Source organism: Malurus melanocephalus, unplaced genomic scaffold, assembly GCF_030028575.1.
Source record: "Malurus melanocephalus ecotype Western Australia unplaced genomic scaffold, MMel_1.1 scaffold_38, whole genome shotgun sequence".
NCBI classification, from domain to species: Eukaryota; Metazoa; Chordata; class Aves; order Passeriformes; family Maluridae; genus Malurus; species Malurus melanocephalus.
In genome coordinates, this window is record NW_026623270.1 from 2,054,647 (window position 1) to 2,068,774 (window position 14,128).

The window sequence follows — 14,128 nt, forward strand, 5'->3', positions numbered from 1 at the left end:
CATAATGAAATCATAGGTTTGCTTCTCATAAAAGGTGATTCTCCCTTTTTCATGTTATCATGATCTWTGCTGCACTACCACAGACACTTTATCTCATGCAGTTGTCTGATATAGAGAGATATGTCACCCTGTTGCTCTATTCCAACACCTGAGGTTTCTTTAGATCAGTAAGTGGATGTCTCCTATTAGCTAGGWTACATCTGATCTAACTGTCCCTCTAGAAGTCTGGCATGGGGTCTAAAAYAGTTACCCAACAAGATCCTACGGGATGAAAAAAAATGGTAGCTTTGGGACAAAGCTATGTTGCAAACRGAGCTGGAAAATCCCAGAAAATATTAACTTTAACCACAAATAGTGTCAGGGCCATGTGGGATCACAAACCATTTGACAAAGGGGACTCCTTCCAGTGAGTGAAAGGCAAACCCAAATCAAATATTTTGYAAATTGAACTAAAAGGGAAGGTGGRAGGGAACTRATGGACCACACATTTTCACACAYMTAAACTCCTSCAGTGGTGGRAAGCAGTGTCTACTTTGTASAGCATAAGACAAATTAATGTACTTTTTAAACAATATTCAAACTTTATGAACAAAAGCCCCCTGACAATGATGGAAAGATGGGGAGTGCAAGCCTGGACAGACCCCCATGGCTATGTCCTCTCTTACTGCTCTGCTATGTAATTTTATTATGTGAACAGGCAGCCTGGCTCTTCATTACAWTAAATGGCATTTGGGTTTTGTTTTRTTYRTTTCTAGTAAGAATCAACAAGTTMTTTTAATTCCTAACTAGGTAATTATAAACTCCTCAGGTTACTGCCTTAATTTTTAAGCCCAGGTGTGTAACTTGCACATACTCTTCTAGCCTTAGCCCTTGTGCTGCAAAATTTTCCTATCTGTTTATTCCTATCCTATAACCATCTACACTGCTCTCCTCAATCCCTAAGGCAATGTTAAATGTGTCTACACACCTACTGACTTTCTGTTCTTGGCTAACCCCTGATTCCAGTATCAGGAGACATTGCTTGACTGATCACTATTACACTCCAGTAAAGCTTTTGTGCCCATGGTATTTGAACATTCCTGCATTGATCGGTTCATTCAGCTCTCAGTGAACAAAACATTCTTGRGACATGGTCATTTCTGGCTTATGACCATGCAGTCCTGTTTGGGTACAGTCCTGTTYTGTGGCTGAGAAAGATCATGATTGTGGGGAATTATCCCCTTCATGTTATCATCTGTGAAAGAGTCTGAAGTTTCAAAACCATGCTGCAACTGAGAAAAACTGGCTGGGTAGGACAGCAAAGATGAAGAGCTATGAAATTCAGTTTCTGCACTTCAAAACTAACTGCAGAAGAAATGCTACAGTTGATTTTTGAGAGTGTCAGCACAGCAGCCCTGTTTCTTCCTCAAATGCTAAGGAAGTAAAAGCAGGAGGGAGACCYTGTCCCCCTACCCTGCATGAGCAGGTGCAGTGCTTTGCCTGCACTCCCTCCACCCACTTCAGGGACAAGGGCTGAATTGCCCCTGAGTGTGCAAGGACCAGACCCCTGCTGTTAGATGGCAGCAGGTTCTCCKATCATCCAGATGGCTGAGCTTCATAAAGGAAAAGGATTTACACAACAGACAGCACCTACATGAGCAGTAGAACCGAGGTGTTTTAGGGAAAGTATCACTCAAACCTTCATTCAAAATTCAAGCTGGCAGTCAGTCCCCTTCCTTACTCATATGTTCCCCTCTTGCACTTTCAGAAGCTGAGCCGGCATGTCCCGAGATCCCTTGGCTTTGTGGGGCCGTTGTCCCCCAGCCCCGAGCATTGCCACAGCTGGCACTCAGCTCTGCCTCCTTACCTGCTGCAGCCGGGAGCTGCGGGCGGCTGCTGCCCGGGCTGCTCTCCTCATCCTCCCCTGCTCTCATCGTCTGGCTCTGCTGGCTGAGRTCCTCCGTGCTCTGCCCAGGTGCCATCACTGCCCTCTTTGAACCTTGGGCGGGAGCCCCTCACAGGGCTGTGATCCTCCCCCGGCCGGCCAGCTAAGGCCAGGTTGTTTTCCTCATGGCAACAAGTTACTGGAGCTGGCTGAAACCAAGTGCAAGCCACAAAGTGGTTTGTGAACAACTTTGTTGCTATTTCAGAAGGCTTTGCCCTTTGCGGTGACACAGGCTGTTGCTATTCTGGGGAGCCTATTGCAGGCGAGGGGAGGGCCGTCTGTCGGAAGCATTGCTTTTGCCTTTTAACAAATGGTTGGAGGCATCAGGCATCTATGCACAGCTCGATGCACATTCCTYACCCATTCATTTACAGGGTGCCTCTCTCTCTGCCTGTGTCTCTTTTCCTCCCCTCTCTGGTGTTCTTACACGCAGGTTTTTAGCAGAGAAGGCGCTCTGAAGGGGAGSGTTTGAAGTGTTTGCTGTGTCAGCTGAAGTTAGGGCACTAAGCACACACAACACGCGGGATCGCTTTGCTCTTGTAACTTATGAGCAAGTTCTGGTGAGAAGTAGCGGGGAGGAAACAAACCATGGTAGCCCTCTGCAGCCTGTGACTGGAGGAATCAGGACTTTTCATGGCCAAGATGTGCATGATATTTTACAAGCTAATGAAGGACCCGCCACCATTTTTTCCATGACAATTATTTGTAGAAGAACTGATACTATCTCAGCTACATTGAGTCAAAGACTTGATTTTGATCACTGCTGGGAGTCACTCCATCCTTACTGGATTCCGTAATAGCAGCGGCCAGAGGCTGGACGGCAGCAGCAGGGAAAGCTTGCAGTGGGTGCAGGTGAGCTGCCTAGAGAGGCTGCCTGCCCTCCTCCTGGTGGGAGAGCATCCCAGTGCTCTCAGCAGACCCACTGACTCCAAAAGGCAAGTTGCCCGAGTTACCCCCAGAGGAAATCACTGTTGTATAATTTGGCAGAGCTGCAGGCTTCTTGCTTGTGCTCTCTCATTACTTGCTTGATTGTTTGTTTTTGTTGTAATACACTAGTGYTTGCAGATAGCAAGGGGAGGTGGGAAAGGTAGAGGTAGAAACGTGGTAGTTTTTGCAGTATTTCCAGACAGGAGAATTCCTAAACATTTTTTCCTTAAGTAGAGCAGGCACAATATGCCCTTTGTTGATGTTTGCTTTGCAAGAGAAATGTGATGAAAGACACTGTAATTGCTCCATCTGACAGCTGCGTCACTGTCAGCTTCAGGAACTGGAGCGCTAGGGATACCACGGGGGCACTGCTTCCATTGGGGAATTTGGGTTTTGGCAGTGCTTTTGACATGTAGTGAAATGAGTCAGCCTAGCTCTGTTCTCATGCATTACATATTTTCCTTGTAAAATGTCCACCTGTCAGTCGGTACGGGACGCTGTTGGGGCTGTTAACAATTTCTTGATACATCCAGAGAGGTGTCATTTCTTCATGGGATATGCGCAAAAAGTAATGTTAACTTTTAAAGATATTATTTGTATTTTTTAGGACAAAAATGAGAGGCTGTTTAGGCTGGGCAAGGAAAGGAAATGTTTTCACAGATCAAATTCAGCTGTGATAAGATTCCTCTGTTATAACGTAGTGTGTAATTGAGCTTCTCTAACAACCCACACCTCATGTAACCCACAGTGTGTGATCGAGCTCCTCTAACAACCCACACCTCATGTAACCCACAGTGTGTGATCGAGCTCCTCTAACAACCCACACCTCATGTAACCCACAGCGTGTGATCGAGCTCCTCTAACAACCCACACCTCATGTAACCCACAGTCTCTGCTCGGGGCAAGCTCTCTGGAAGCACAGCTAATTCCACAGGTACACAGCTGTTCCCACCTCCCAGCTGCCTGTACATGTAATGGTCCTGCAGATGTCAGGGAACTGCAGAGGTGCYTGTGGCAACYTGACAGGGAGGAAAGTTTTGCTCCMAGACATGTGACCCTAGAGGATGCTTTRGGGTTCTCTCCTCCTGCTGAATCACTCATGAGCCATAGTTTAACACTGATTTTGATGGAAGCAAGAGATGGAATGCAACTGCAGCCCTTTGTGTTCAAAAACCCCCTAAACTAAATGCTCCTCCAACTAAATATATTGATTATATGTGGCTGCTGGCACATACAGACTTTAGGAGAATTTAAAARCTTGTCAGGAGCTGCACCTTTCCTATGAACAAGAAACATATTACCCCCCTGGAGTAAGTAATAAAAAGAAAAGTCTSCTTTACATTGGGTTCACAAATCTTATGATGAACAGTTTTTATGAAAGGGATGTTAAGTGAATACAGTAGTGGATTTCATTCATTTTTTTAATAGGAAAAGAAAGGTATTTTAGACAGTGGGATTTCTTTTAACTGTGTTTACACCTAGAGTTCAGTCCCCTCAAAAGCCAGAGCCTGGACTTACTTTAAATGTTTGCCTCCTTGTTTACTAAGAATTCCAGCCAAATAATCAATTTTTCCTCTTCAGTTCTGCCTTTATTTCATGGTATCTATGCCAGCTTCGACACAGCAATGATTTAACTTTGCCCCCGGGGTAATCTCAGGATGTTCCTAACTTGGACAGAGGGTAAAGCAGCCAGTAGACATAGTACAAAACATAATGGCCACAGAAAATATGCAGGAAGATATCTTTATTTTGGGGGTTTGTGTTTGGGCTGCCCAAAGGGCAGTGCGCCCTTGCCATGCTGAGCTGTGGGTGCTGCAGAAGCACCAGGAARGTTCCTGGACTTTGACCTACTCCCGTAGTAATAACCTATGTCAAAAAAACTGTATCAGTGTAATATGGTCTTTGGAAAAAAATGTTCCCAATAAGCAGAAATGTGAAATATTTTAGCATGAGATAGTCTGTTTGTATGGCATTTTTATGAAGGATGGGCTCTGGTGTCATCAGTTTCAGCTGATAATGAAAAGCCACCGCTCAGCCAGTGTGAGAAACTCTTATCTCAACCGTGGCAAAAATCTGAGGCATTGATGTTATTGGTGTTTACTGGTGCTAACTGGGAACCCAGAAAAGGAAGGAATTGGAAAAAAGCTGATTCCAGCCAATGAAAGCAAACYGAGAGACAAAACAAACAGCCTGTGCTGGTTCTGCAGTCAAGCCAACTGTAGAGGGATTTTGTGAAATGCAGTGACTGAAACCCTTGCTGGTGGCCACAGGGTCCTGGTGCCACAACCCTCTCCATTTCCCACCAGAAGTAAACAGTCAAGCAAGCAGAAAAAACTCCAGACAACCGATAGGACTGGGATAAGGAGGAAGAAAAGGAAGTGTGCCTCAATGCTTTGCAGTTCTCCTTTCTTTCCCTCTTACTGMCTCACCTGTGCACAATGCTCCAAACAATCACTTGGCTGGGGCTTCGTGCCAGGAGCAAGGTGTCCCTCGGGTGAGGGCGGGAGCCTGCCAGCGTGTTGGCAGGATRGGACAGGACTGCACCAGCTCTGCCCCTCTCGTGGCTACCCAGGAAGGGAGCCCTGCTGGAACCGAGGAGAAGGGAGACATGTAGCCAGAAGGCAACAAATCCCAAATGCTGGGATGGGTAATGGATTAATGATGCTCGGAAGAGTAGGAGCCCTGGCTACACAGCTGTRCTGTGGGAGACTGGGCAGAAGCCTTTCTCCTTTCAGGAGAAACAAGAGTAAGAAAGATCTAAAAGCCCAAAGCAGGAGATGGTCTGGAGACAGGCGAGGATTATGAGTGTAATTCTCATGAGATTCCTCTGTTGGTTTTATCCACATGCAGTTGGCAAGAAATCATCTTTTCTGGTATCTTCTCAATTCCTTTCAAAAGTTGCCAAACACTTTAGTACCAGAAATGTAAGTAGGCTAGAAAAAAAAAATTGAATGGCTGAATTAAATGGCTGAATAATCCGCCTGAAAAATCTGTGAGGTTGCTGTGGGGATTTCTTCTAAAATCTCTGGTTTGAATTTGTCTGTATTTCCAGTGATCTAATAACTCAAATTTGGGACTGTGGAGAGATAGGGAAGATGGCAATAAGCCAATAGAAATTAATTAAGAGTTGAAGAGTTTTCTGAATCCTCTTCATAGACCACTTTTATCAGAGTTGGAGTAAAGAAGTTTGCCTTATTTCTCTGTAGATTTTATCACTCTTGAAAAGAAGATCGTGGATATCTCCCAATTAGTTTATTTAAAAATGTAGAAACAAAGATTGTCAGCCAAGTATGGAGAGGATTTTCTTGACATATCAGCTTAACTTACTTTGATCATCTTTAAATGYTGAGATCATATTGGATTATTGAGATTTGCTCTGAGAACTAACAGTTTGCCATTTGCAGAACATGTTCATGAGATATCTGGCTTGGGGGAAGTCTGGGAGGACGAAAGGAGGAAAGTGACATGAGAGGAGTGAAAAGAAAGAAATGMGGAAAAACAAAAGAAAATCATACTATTTATTAAAAAAAAGATATCAATCTGAAAAAGCATGAGTAGCCTTTACCATTAGTGTTGACATATTGATAGCCACACACAAGGAGGAAAATGTGCCAAAATTCCAGTTACACAGCAATGAGAACTGGATGAAAAAAACAGAGAGCTGCCTCAAGAAAGTAAAATGACCCATCCTTCGGGAACTGTGAATATAAAGATAATTGTTATTACTGTTGAACAGCAAAAGAATTGCAATTCAGGAGTCAGCTTTGCAAAGATGCTTTTTATAAATGTAAGATATAYGTCATGAACACAATGTTTAGGCTGTGCCATTTGTGCCATTTTGCAGCTGAATGAGCTCCAGATATACCAATGAATGGATAATACCTACTATGTAAATAAATAATATAGTCTGATACCATATAGAAAATTCGTGACAGAACTGAGAACAGAAGGTTTTTCTTCATTGTGAGCCCTGTGGTTTCTTACTGAGTCATACTCTTTTTGTTATGTTCTTACTCATTGAGAGGTGCTGATTTATACCAATATATTTTTGTCTGGCTTTAAAAAACTCAAATCATAGACATAGTCCAGAGCTCAACACACTTCACAACTCCCTCCAGAGTCCCTGCTGACTCACTGCACAAATATTTAATCTTTTGGTCTTCTGCTAGCGTCTTCTTTAAAAGTACTCTTTAGAAGTACAGTATGGCCTTGGTCAGCAACTCTAAGAGTTATGTTTTGGCAGAAACTTTAAATCAAACTGAAGGTAAGAACTGAAGACAGGAAAATACAGTACAAATGGAATTGAGCTGAGAAAACAAAATAAAATATAAATTTTAGTTCAGGTTTCCACTTTTATGGCTGTGTAGCCTTTCCAATAAATAAAAGGAAAGGTCTTCTAGCTTCTGGGTGACCTGAAGGGGCCACTTGTACTTTGTTGCTGAATCACATGTCCATTATTTGCCATCACACGCTGTTCTTTCCTGTTAGCTTCAGATATTTAGCATTTACCCTTTCTTTTTGGCAAACCACAGCAACAGCAGCCCTTACATTTGAAAGGAAATTGTCCATATGAAATAAAATTGGGACGCTTTGCAYATTCGCAGTGCAAGGTCTGAGCCCAGAGAAGCAAGTTAGTAATGTCATCCACTCCTTGAAATCAGGTGGTTTCTAGGAATTTCCAAATAAGGTGCCAAAAGTTGAATCCCTTAAGATCAGTGGAAAGGGGAGTTTGTTCTTTGGTCTTGAGATGAATTGTTAAAAATCTGTAAGCTGAAATTCCCTTTGCCTGTTTCAGTTAAGGAAAGGGATGTACATTGCTAAGAAAAAATTGAGTTGCTGAAATGTATTTCTTTGTTGCTGGGAAACATTTTCTCCCACATGGAATATGTCAGTCACACAGGAAATGCAGTCATTTTCATGGTTTTAATTATTTCCACTGAGAAAGTGTTTTGTTTTCTCCTGAAAATCTTATTGTTGTAAAAATAAACAACTAAATGTCATTAACGCCGTGCTTTGACTCCTTGCTGGTTTTTGACCGCAGCTGGCAATCTGAAAGCAGTTTTACATGCATTCATTAAAACCAAATGTCTGGGTAAAGSTTTCCAAAGTCCATCAGAATTTTCAAGTCATTGCAGGCAAGCAGGAAATGAAAGCAGCCTCCAAAGCAGAGGTCATTTTGTGTTCCCCCAGCAGTCCTGAAGAAGTGAGCAGTGGACACTCCTGYAGTGTGGTAAAAGCTTCAGGTCACCTGTTCCACAGAACCTTTGTCACCTGGGCCCGTTAGCAGGTAGCAAAGGTGGTCTTCAGCAGGCATTGTGCATCTGGAGGTGTCTCAAGCTTACTTTGAGACCACCATTGCCCTTCAGAGCTGGAGATATTGAAAATTCAGTAGGTGGAGTGACAGATCTGTTAAGAACCCAGGACAAGCCAGGAGAGGCTCTTTGGAAGAAATGGAACTTTTCTGCCCCAGAATCCTTTCCTCTCTATACACCAAAATTCCWTCTTTTGAAATACAAGTAGGGGAGTGTGCTGTGCTGGCAGTGCTTTGACAGGGAGGGGACAGCTTTCTCCTCTGTGACATCCTGGAGAGCCAGATTGGCACTTTACTGGTAGAGAGAGGCCAAGGAGAAAATGGCTCATGTGCTTCTCACTTAAATTACATTTTCTCCCAATTGCCATGGGGAGGGAGGGAATGCCCTTTCAGCACCAGCTCTCTGGTCCCTCACACCATCTGCTGTAGCTCCTGGAGGCAGGCCATGCCTCTGTGGGCAGTAGCTGCCTTGTTACCTGATATGGACCAGTCGGGATGCACCTATGGGACCCCCTGGGAACCTCATCAGGGAGGAAACCCTCAGTTGGGCTGCAGCCTCAGAGAGGATCCCCAACACACTCCAAAAACACTCGGTGGGGGYTGCAGCCTGCTGCAATTCAGGGGCTGACATTTGCTCTTTTGACTTTTGAGTTTTTATTTGCTTTTTATTAAAAACCCCAAGAGCCCAAGACATATATCACTTCTGGAAAAGCCAATTTTGTGACATCCTGGGTAGAAGCAAACCCTCTCTTGTAATTTTCTGTTTAGTTTACCAGCATGATTTGTATTCAGGAATTCCCTGAGCAGTTGAGAGTTGCAGCCTAGGGACCCTGCTGCTGCCTCCCTCCATACCCCTGGCAAAGGCAGGGCATGTGCCGCCTGTCCCCAAGATCCCTGTCATCCTAACACGGCTGCTTGGCTGACTTCTGTGCARCAAGAGACCTTAGCACCAAGATTTGGGCATCTCTGAAAACTACTACACAAATCCTGGTGCACTCATTTGCCTCCTACATGGCATAGGCTGCCAGCCTATGAGCGGCTCCACTCAGCAGACACCCTCCTCCCCCTTTCTCATTCAGATTCAGACTCTGTGCTGCTCAGTTTGGCTTAAACCTCTCTGTTGCAGGCTAATCACTGAAGCATTAGTTGTTTAAATTCACACTGATGAAATTAGTGCTGGCAAAGCTCAATGGACTGTCAGTGGTACAGCATGTGCTGTGCTGGGCACTCACAGTGCCCTGAAGGGCCACTGCACTGCCTCTGAACAGGAATGCCCTAAGGAAAGAATGTCTGAGATGGGGTTCACAGCAAACAGGGTGCACACAATGCTCTAGCCTTCCAACACAGCTTGAAACTTCAGCAGGTCTTGTCAAACAAGAGAGAGCAAAGCACAGTTTGGTGGCTAGTCCTGATAAAGTTTAGCTCTTGGAAAGGACTTTTCTGCCATGGACATAGTGCATGAGGAAGATTTCTGGGTTCATAGAGTCAATAGGCAGAAAGTTACTGACTTGGCTGAAGTTAATTTCACACCACAWAAAGTAATCAGAAACTCCAGGGTAGCACTGAAGTGGCTGCTTAGTTGCARCTACTCATATGAGAACAAGGAAACTTGCAAGTTTCTTTCTAGCTCCTCTGGGAAAGTAAAGAAACCATTTTTCTTTTCCAACATAATCTCACTGATATTTGGGAAAGCTGGTGATGAGTTTTGGCWCTACCTTCAACTTCTCCCCCTTCAGACTGGAAACTTTGAACACATCTCTCACTTCACCTTGTCCAAATGTTACCCTTCCCTAGGTAATTACCAACATACACAACACCTCTAAAGCAAAGTCTCTTTTTCCTGGTCTGTGGCTTTGCTGAACTGCACCTTCACTTTTTTGCAGTGGGTGTCTGCTGCCTCCTGATAGCAGCTCTGAAATGTCAGTTGTACTCAGTGAATAGGACCCCACATCCCCCACAACATACACACTCCTGTTTTCTCACTCCAAACTCTTTGGCCATGTCCTCTCCTCTACCTGAACCCACCCAAGGGGGCAAAGCAGTGAGCTTTGACAGCAGTGAGCAAAGAAAATCAGGCCTCCAGTAACCCTTTGAAAAAAGTCACTGTAAGACATCTGACTTTGGAATGGCTCTCTAGGATTTAGAGATTTTTGTGACTAACAAGTTTAGACATATATATCCATGTTTACYATTGTGGGGTTTGGATCCCTTGCCAATTCTAGAAGCTAATACACTCGTGCCAGCTTTCAAACTCTTGRACACATGCCATGGAAATCAGAGGCAACATATTAACGTGCCTAATCCCTGGAGTCTTATGATTATCACAGCTACACAACTCACCCTCTTAGCTGYAGAAACTTGAAAGCCTAAGTTAGTTAATTTTTATTCATAGACACTCAAGACTGAGAACATGAATTAAATAACTCAGCATTTTTATTTTTAAAAGCCATGTTTTCTAAGCCAGTATTTTGATTTTTATTTTATGTAAGGTTTAACATTTACATGTGTMACATTTTATCTTCAGCTTGAACACACATGACAAGAAAATTGAAGAGAGGAATCAGCTTTATGGGTAGAAGACATTTAATCTTTCAGCTTTATGACAGTGAGATAGTTGGAACAGTCCAGCCCTTGCATGATTGATATGATTAGGGCAGTAGTGGRCAGGTACCCTAAGGACAGTGCTCAGATGTGCAGCAACACACACCTCGTCCCAGTTTTAGCTGGAATCGAACTGGGTGGGAGGCACTGATCAGTGCTCAGGAATGGGCTGAGCATCAGTGAGTAGGAGTTGAGCAATGGTATTGTGCACCACTTGGKTTTTWTAGGTTTTATCTCTTCCTCTCTGATTTGATGATGATGATTATTATTATTWWYTWYKTTKYWWYWATTAWWMWRCTSCTMYYWYMWCMMMCCAYYWTWYTWYTTTTTTTTTTYYYTYMYTYWTTYYYYTMYCWMWSMMRGSMRRGYWAGKKRRGKGAGTGAGWGRSWGSMTGSWWKKTAKTTRKYTGKSKSKRRMYMRCAAMACCCCTAAAAGGCAGGTTTTCAGTTTGCCAGTTAAAAGGGAGGGCATGAGCACAGGTTGAAACTGCTTCATTCACCTGAAATCCTCCCCGTCAAGGGAGACACCTGTGCCAGTGGCAAGCTAGAGCAGTGAGGGCTGGAGAACACAGCTGTAGTGGAATTCCCCTAAACTATTTGCCTATGTCTTTTTGCAGGTGTTGGGAGCCCAGGGAAGGAGCAGAGCAACTCGCCTCATCAAAGTCTCCGCCTTTTCATCGGATCCTGGTTCCTCAGAGATAATGGGTGTCATGGAGCAAGTGGGATTTTTGAGAAAAAGCAGAAGGGCTACTGCTCTGCATGGTAACTGCAGCTGACCAGGTGCTTTCAGACAGTAGATGGGCTTTGCACTTACTGTATGGACTCTGCAGTCTGCTGGAGCTGCTCTCAGATTTCGCATGTCTGCTTTAAGACAGCTTTCAGAGCCTTCCCACATCATTCCATCCCTCCAGTTTCGTTTCCAAGTGACTACTAGATCAAATTGAGGTTCAATCTCTGTAGGTTGCTRTGAGTTTAGACAGGAGAGATTCCTGGGCAGCTCGACAGGCATGGGGGCCACCTGGTTTCCTGTAGATGTGGCTCCTGCCTGGGCTGTGCCACTCTGGGAAAGAGAAAGCTAGAGAGCAACTCACAACTGTCTCAGCATCAGCTTGTGTTATGCCTCCCTGCTTAACTAAACAGCAAAGGGAACTAAGCTTCTTGATGACAAGACAGGTTTGTCTCAATGACTCATATGACAGATAATCACAGATATTCAGAGTTGAAAGCAACCCACAAGRATCATCAAGTCCAACACTTAAGTAAATGTCTGGTATGGGGATCAAGCCCACCACCTTGGCGTTATTAACACCATGCCTCTGACCAGCTGAACTAATCTCAGGGTCCTATAAACATGTTCTTCATGCTTGGGCACTGCATAGGTTGATGTTATGCACAAGAGCACCTGGAAATACTATTGCAAAAAGCAGCTCTGCACAAGCTGGTAAATCCCAGAGGCAGAGGATATTTGTGCTTCTGTTTCTCTGCACTTTTGTGCACATGCACAACAGATTGTTTAATATCTGTACTGCATACAGGTTTTTTTCACACACTCTCACCTTGTTCAGAGCACAAAGGGAATAATTGTTAGCTAATAATAGTGTGGAGGTCTGCGGTACATCAGAACTCAATCTGAGAAAACGCAACCATCGCTGCTGCCTTTATAACCTACAGTGATAGTGAGCATTATGATGTTTTTTTTCCAGCCTGTGGTACTAACCTTGGAAATGGACATAATCTATCATGGAAATATAGTTAACAGTTTCCCTATAAAATGCTAGATGATGCTGTAATCTATAAAAATTTCATAAGACTGAATTAATCCACCTTTACAACATGACAAAAAGATGAATGTATAGCATTAACTCTGTATTGGGGTTGAGTAACTGAGATGTGTCATTTTAAAGCCCAAAACATSCTTTATATTTGGATATCCAATTTGGGAAACCTAGGCTCTGTCTTTGTGATTTACTATTAACTAAGTCTTAAAACATATAAAGGCAGTTACGATTGACTTTGTTCGCACTTGGGAGTCTGGAACATAGATGATAATAAAGCTTTAGCATTTCAGAGCATGCAACGAGGAAAAMTAAGTCTGACAGCGTCCCCTGTAGGCCACCTAGTCCATCTTCCCGCCCTAACAAAAGGTTAGCTATCTCCGTCTTCATTGGATATCTTTACTGCTAAATTTTTCCTGCCTAACCTGCTCTTTAAAAATGCCCAAACCCAGAGATGTACCTGGCTTCCGAGGCAGATCTCTTCCAGTGCCTAATTATGTTCATTGTTAGACTCATATTCATATTAAACCATACAAATGCCAGTCTATCTTTCTTTGCATTGTTCCCAGGGGACAAAAAGATACTTCTCTGCTCTTTGAAGACATTGGATATCTGCTGCTGGACCCAAGAGCCCTCATTGAATCAGACCTCTTTGGGGAATGTTGCCCAGAATGGAACATGAAACACCAGTGGAGGCCTCAGGGCTGCTGAGTAAGGCAGAAGAATTTCTTCATGACTCTTAAACGCTACTTTTTCTGCTTATATGTTGCAGATGTGATCCTCGCATTGCTTCACAAGAGTGTCAACATTACTGCTCATTAATAACATGGGGCATGCTACAATCSTAATTCCTTTTCTGCAGAACTATTAGTCAGCCTGCCACATCCCATTTCATAATTCTGTAGTAAATTACTCTTACTTAAATGTATAATTTTGTGGTCTAGCTAACCTATTATCCACACTTTTCCAACTTTCTATACTAATTTGTCAGTCTTYGCCCCTCCAGGTCCCCTCCCAGCTGRGTGTTATTTGTGGTCTCCTACACAAAGTTAATACACACATCCCCTAATGATATGACTGATGGAGGAGAAAGCAAAAAAAGACAAGCAGACCCAGGACAGACCACTGTGGAAGTGATAACAAATTTTCCTCGAACTTGACAATTATTAGTTAATAACTCTTAATATTTATTAAGAGTTAATAGCAAATAATTGTAGTGTTCCCACTGCAATTATTTTCCATGCATTTAAGAAACAAGGCATCTACCAGTGAACAAASTGACTTGGAGATTCTAGTGTACATGACTTCCCCAGAATCAGGTGACAAACAGGSAGGGGTTGAAGCTTGACTTTCATCTACCTCCACAACAGGGCAATTTTTTTCCCTGCTGTTCAGTTCAAAACTCCCTGGGCTGACTGGATGCGGGCAACTCTTCCGAAGGAGAGTGAAGGGCAAGGTGCAGCTTCTTGGGCATCAGGAGCTGGGAAGCAAGGACATAACCTGCTCCTTGAAGACAGCGCTTTCAGAGACTTCAACTCTGAAGATGTAGCCTGCCTACACATGCCCTAACTATTGATTTAACCAAACTAG

The 14,128-nt window shown here is 43.6% G+C and overlaps 1 protein-coding gene across 1 annotated transcript in view; it reads right to left on the reverse strand.

Annotated features, from left to right (window-relative positions):
- The window catches only part of SLC2A12 (solute carrier family 2 member 12), a 31,512-nt gene extending 29,324 nt beyond the window's left edge, over positions 1–2,188 (reverse strand). Inside the window, exon 1 of the mRNA XM_057364406.1 lies at positions 1,847–2,188. Coding sequence (XP_057220389.1) covers positions 1,847–1,961 — 115 coding nt within the window. The 5' untranslated portion in view covers positions 1,962–2,188. The remainder of the gene's footprint in view (positions 1–1,846) is intronic.
- Positions 2,189–14,128: the final 11,940 nt, after the last annotated feature.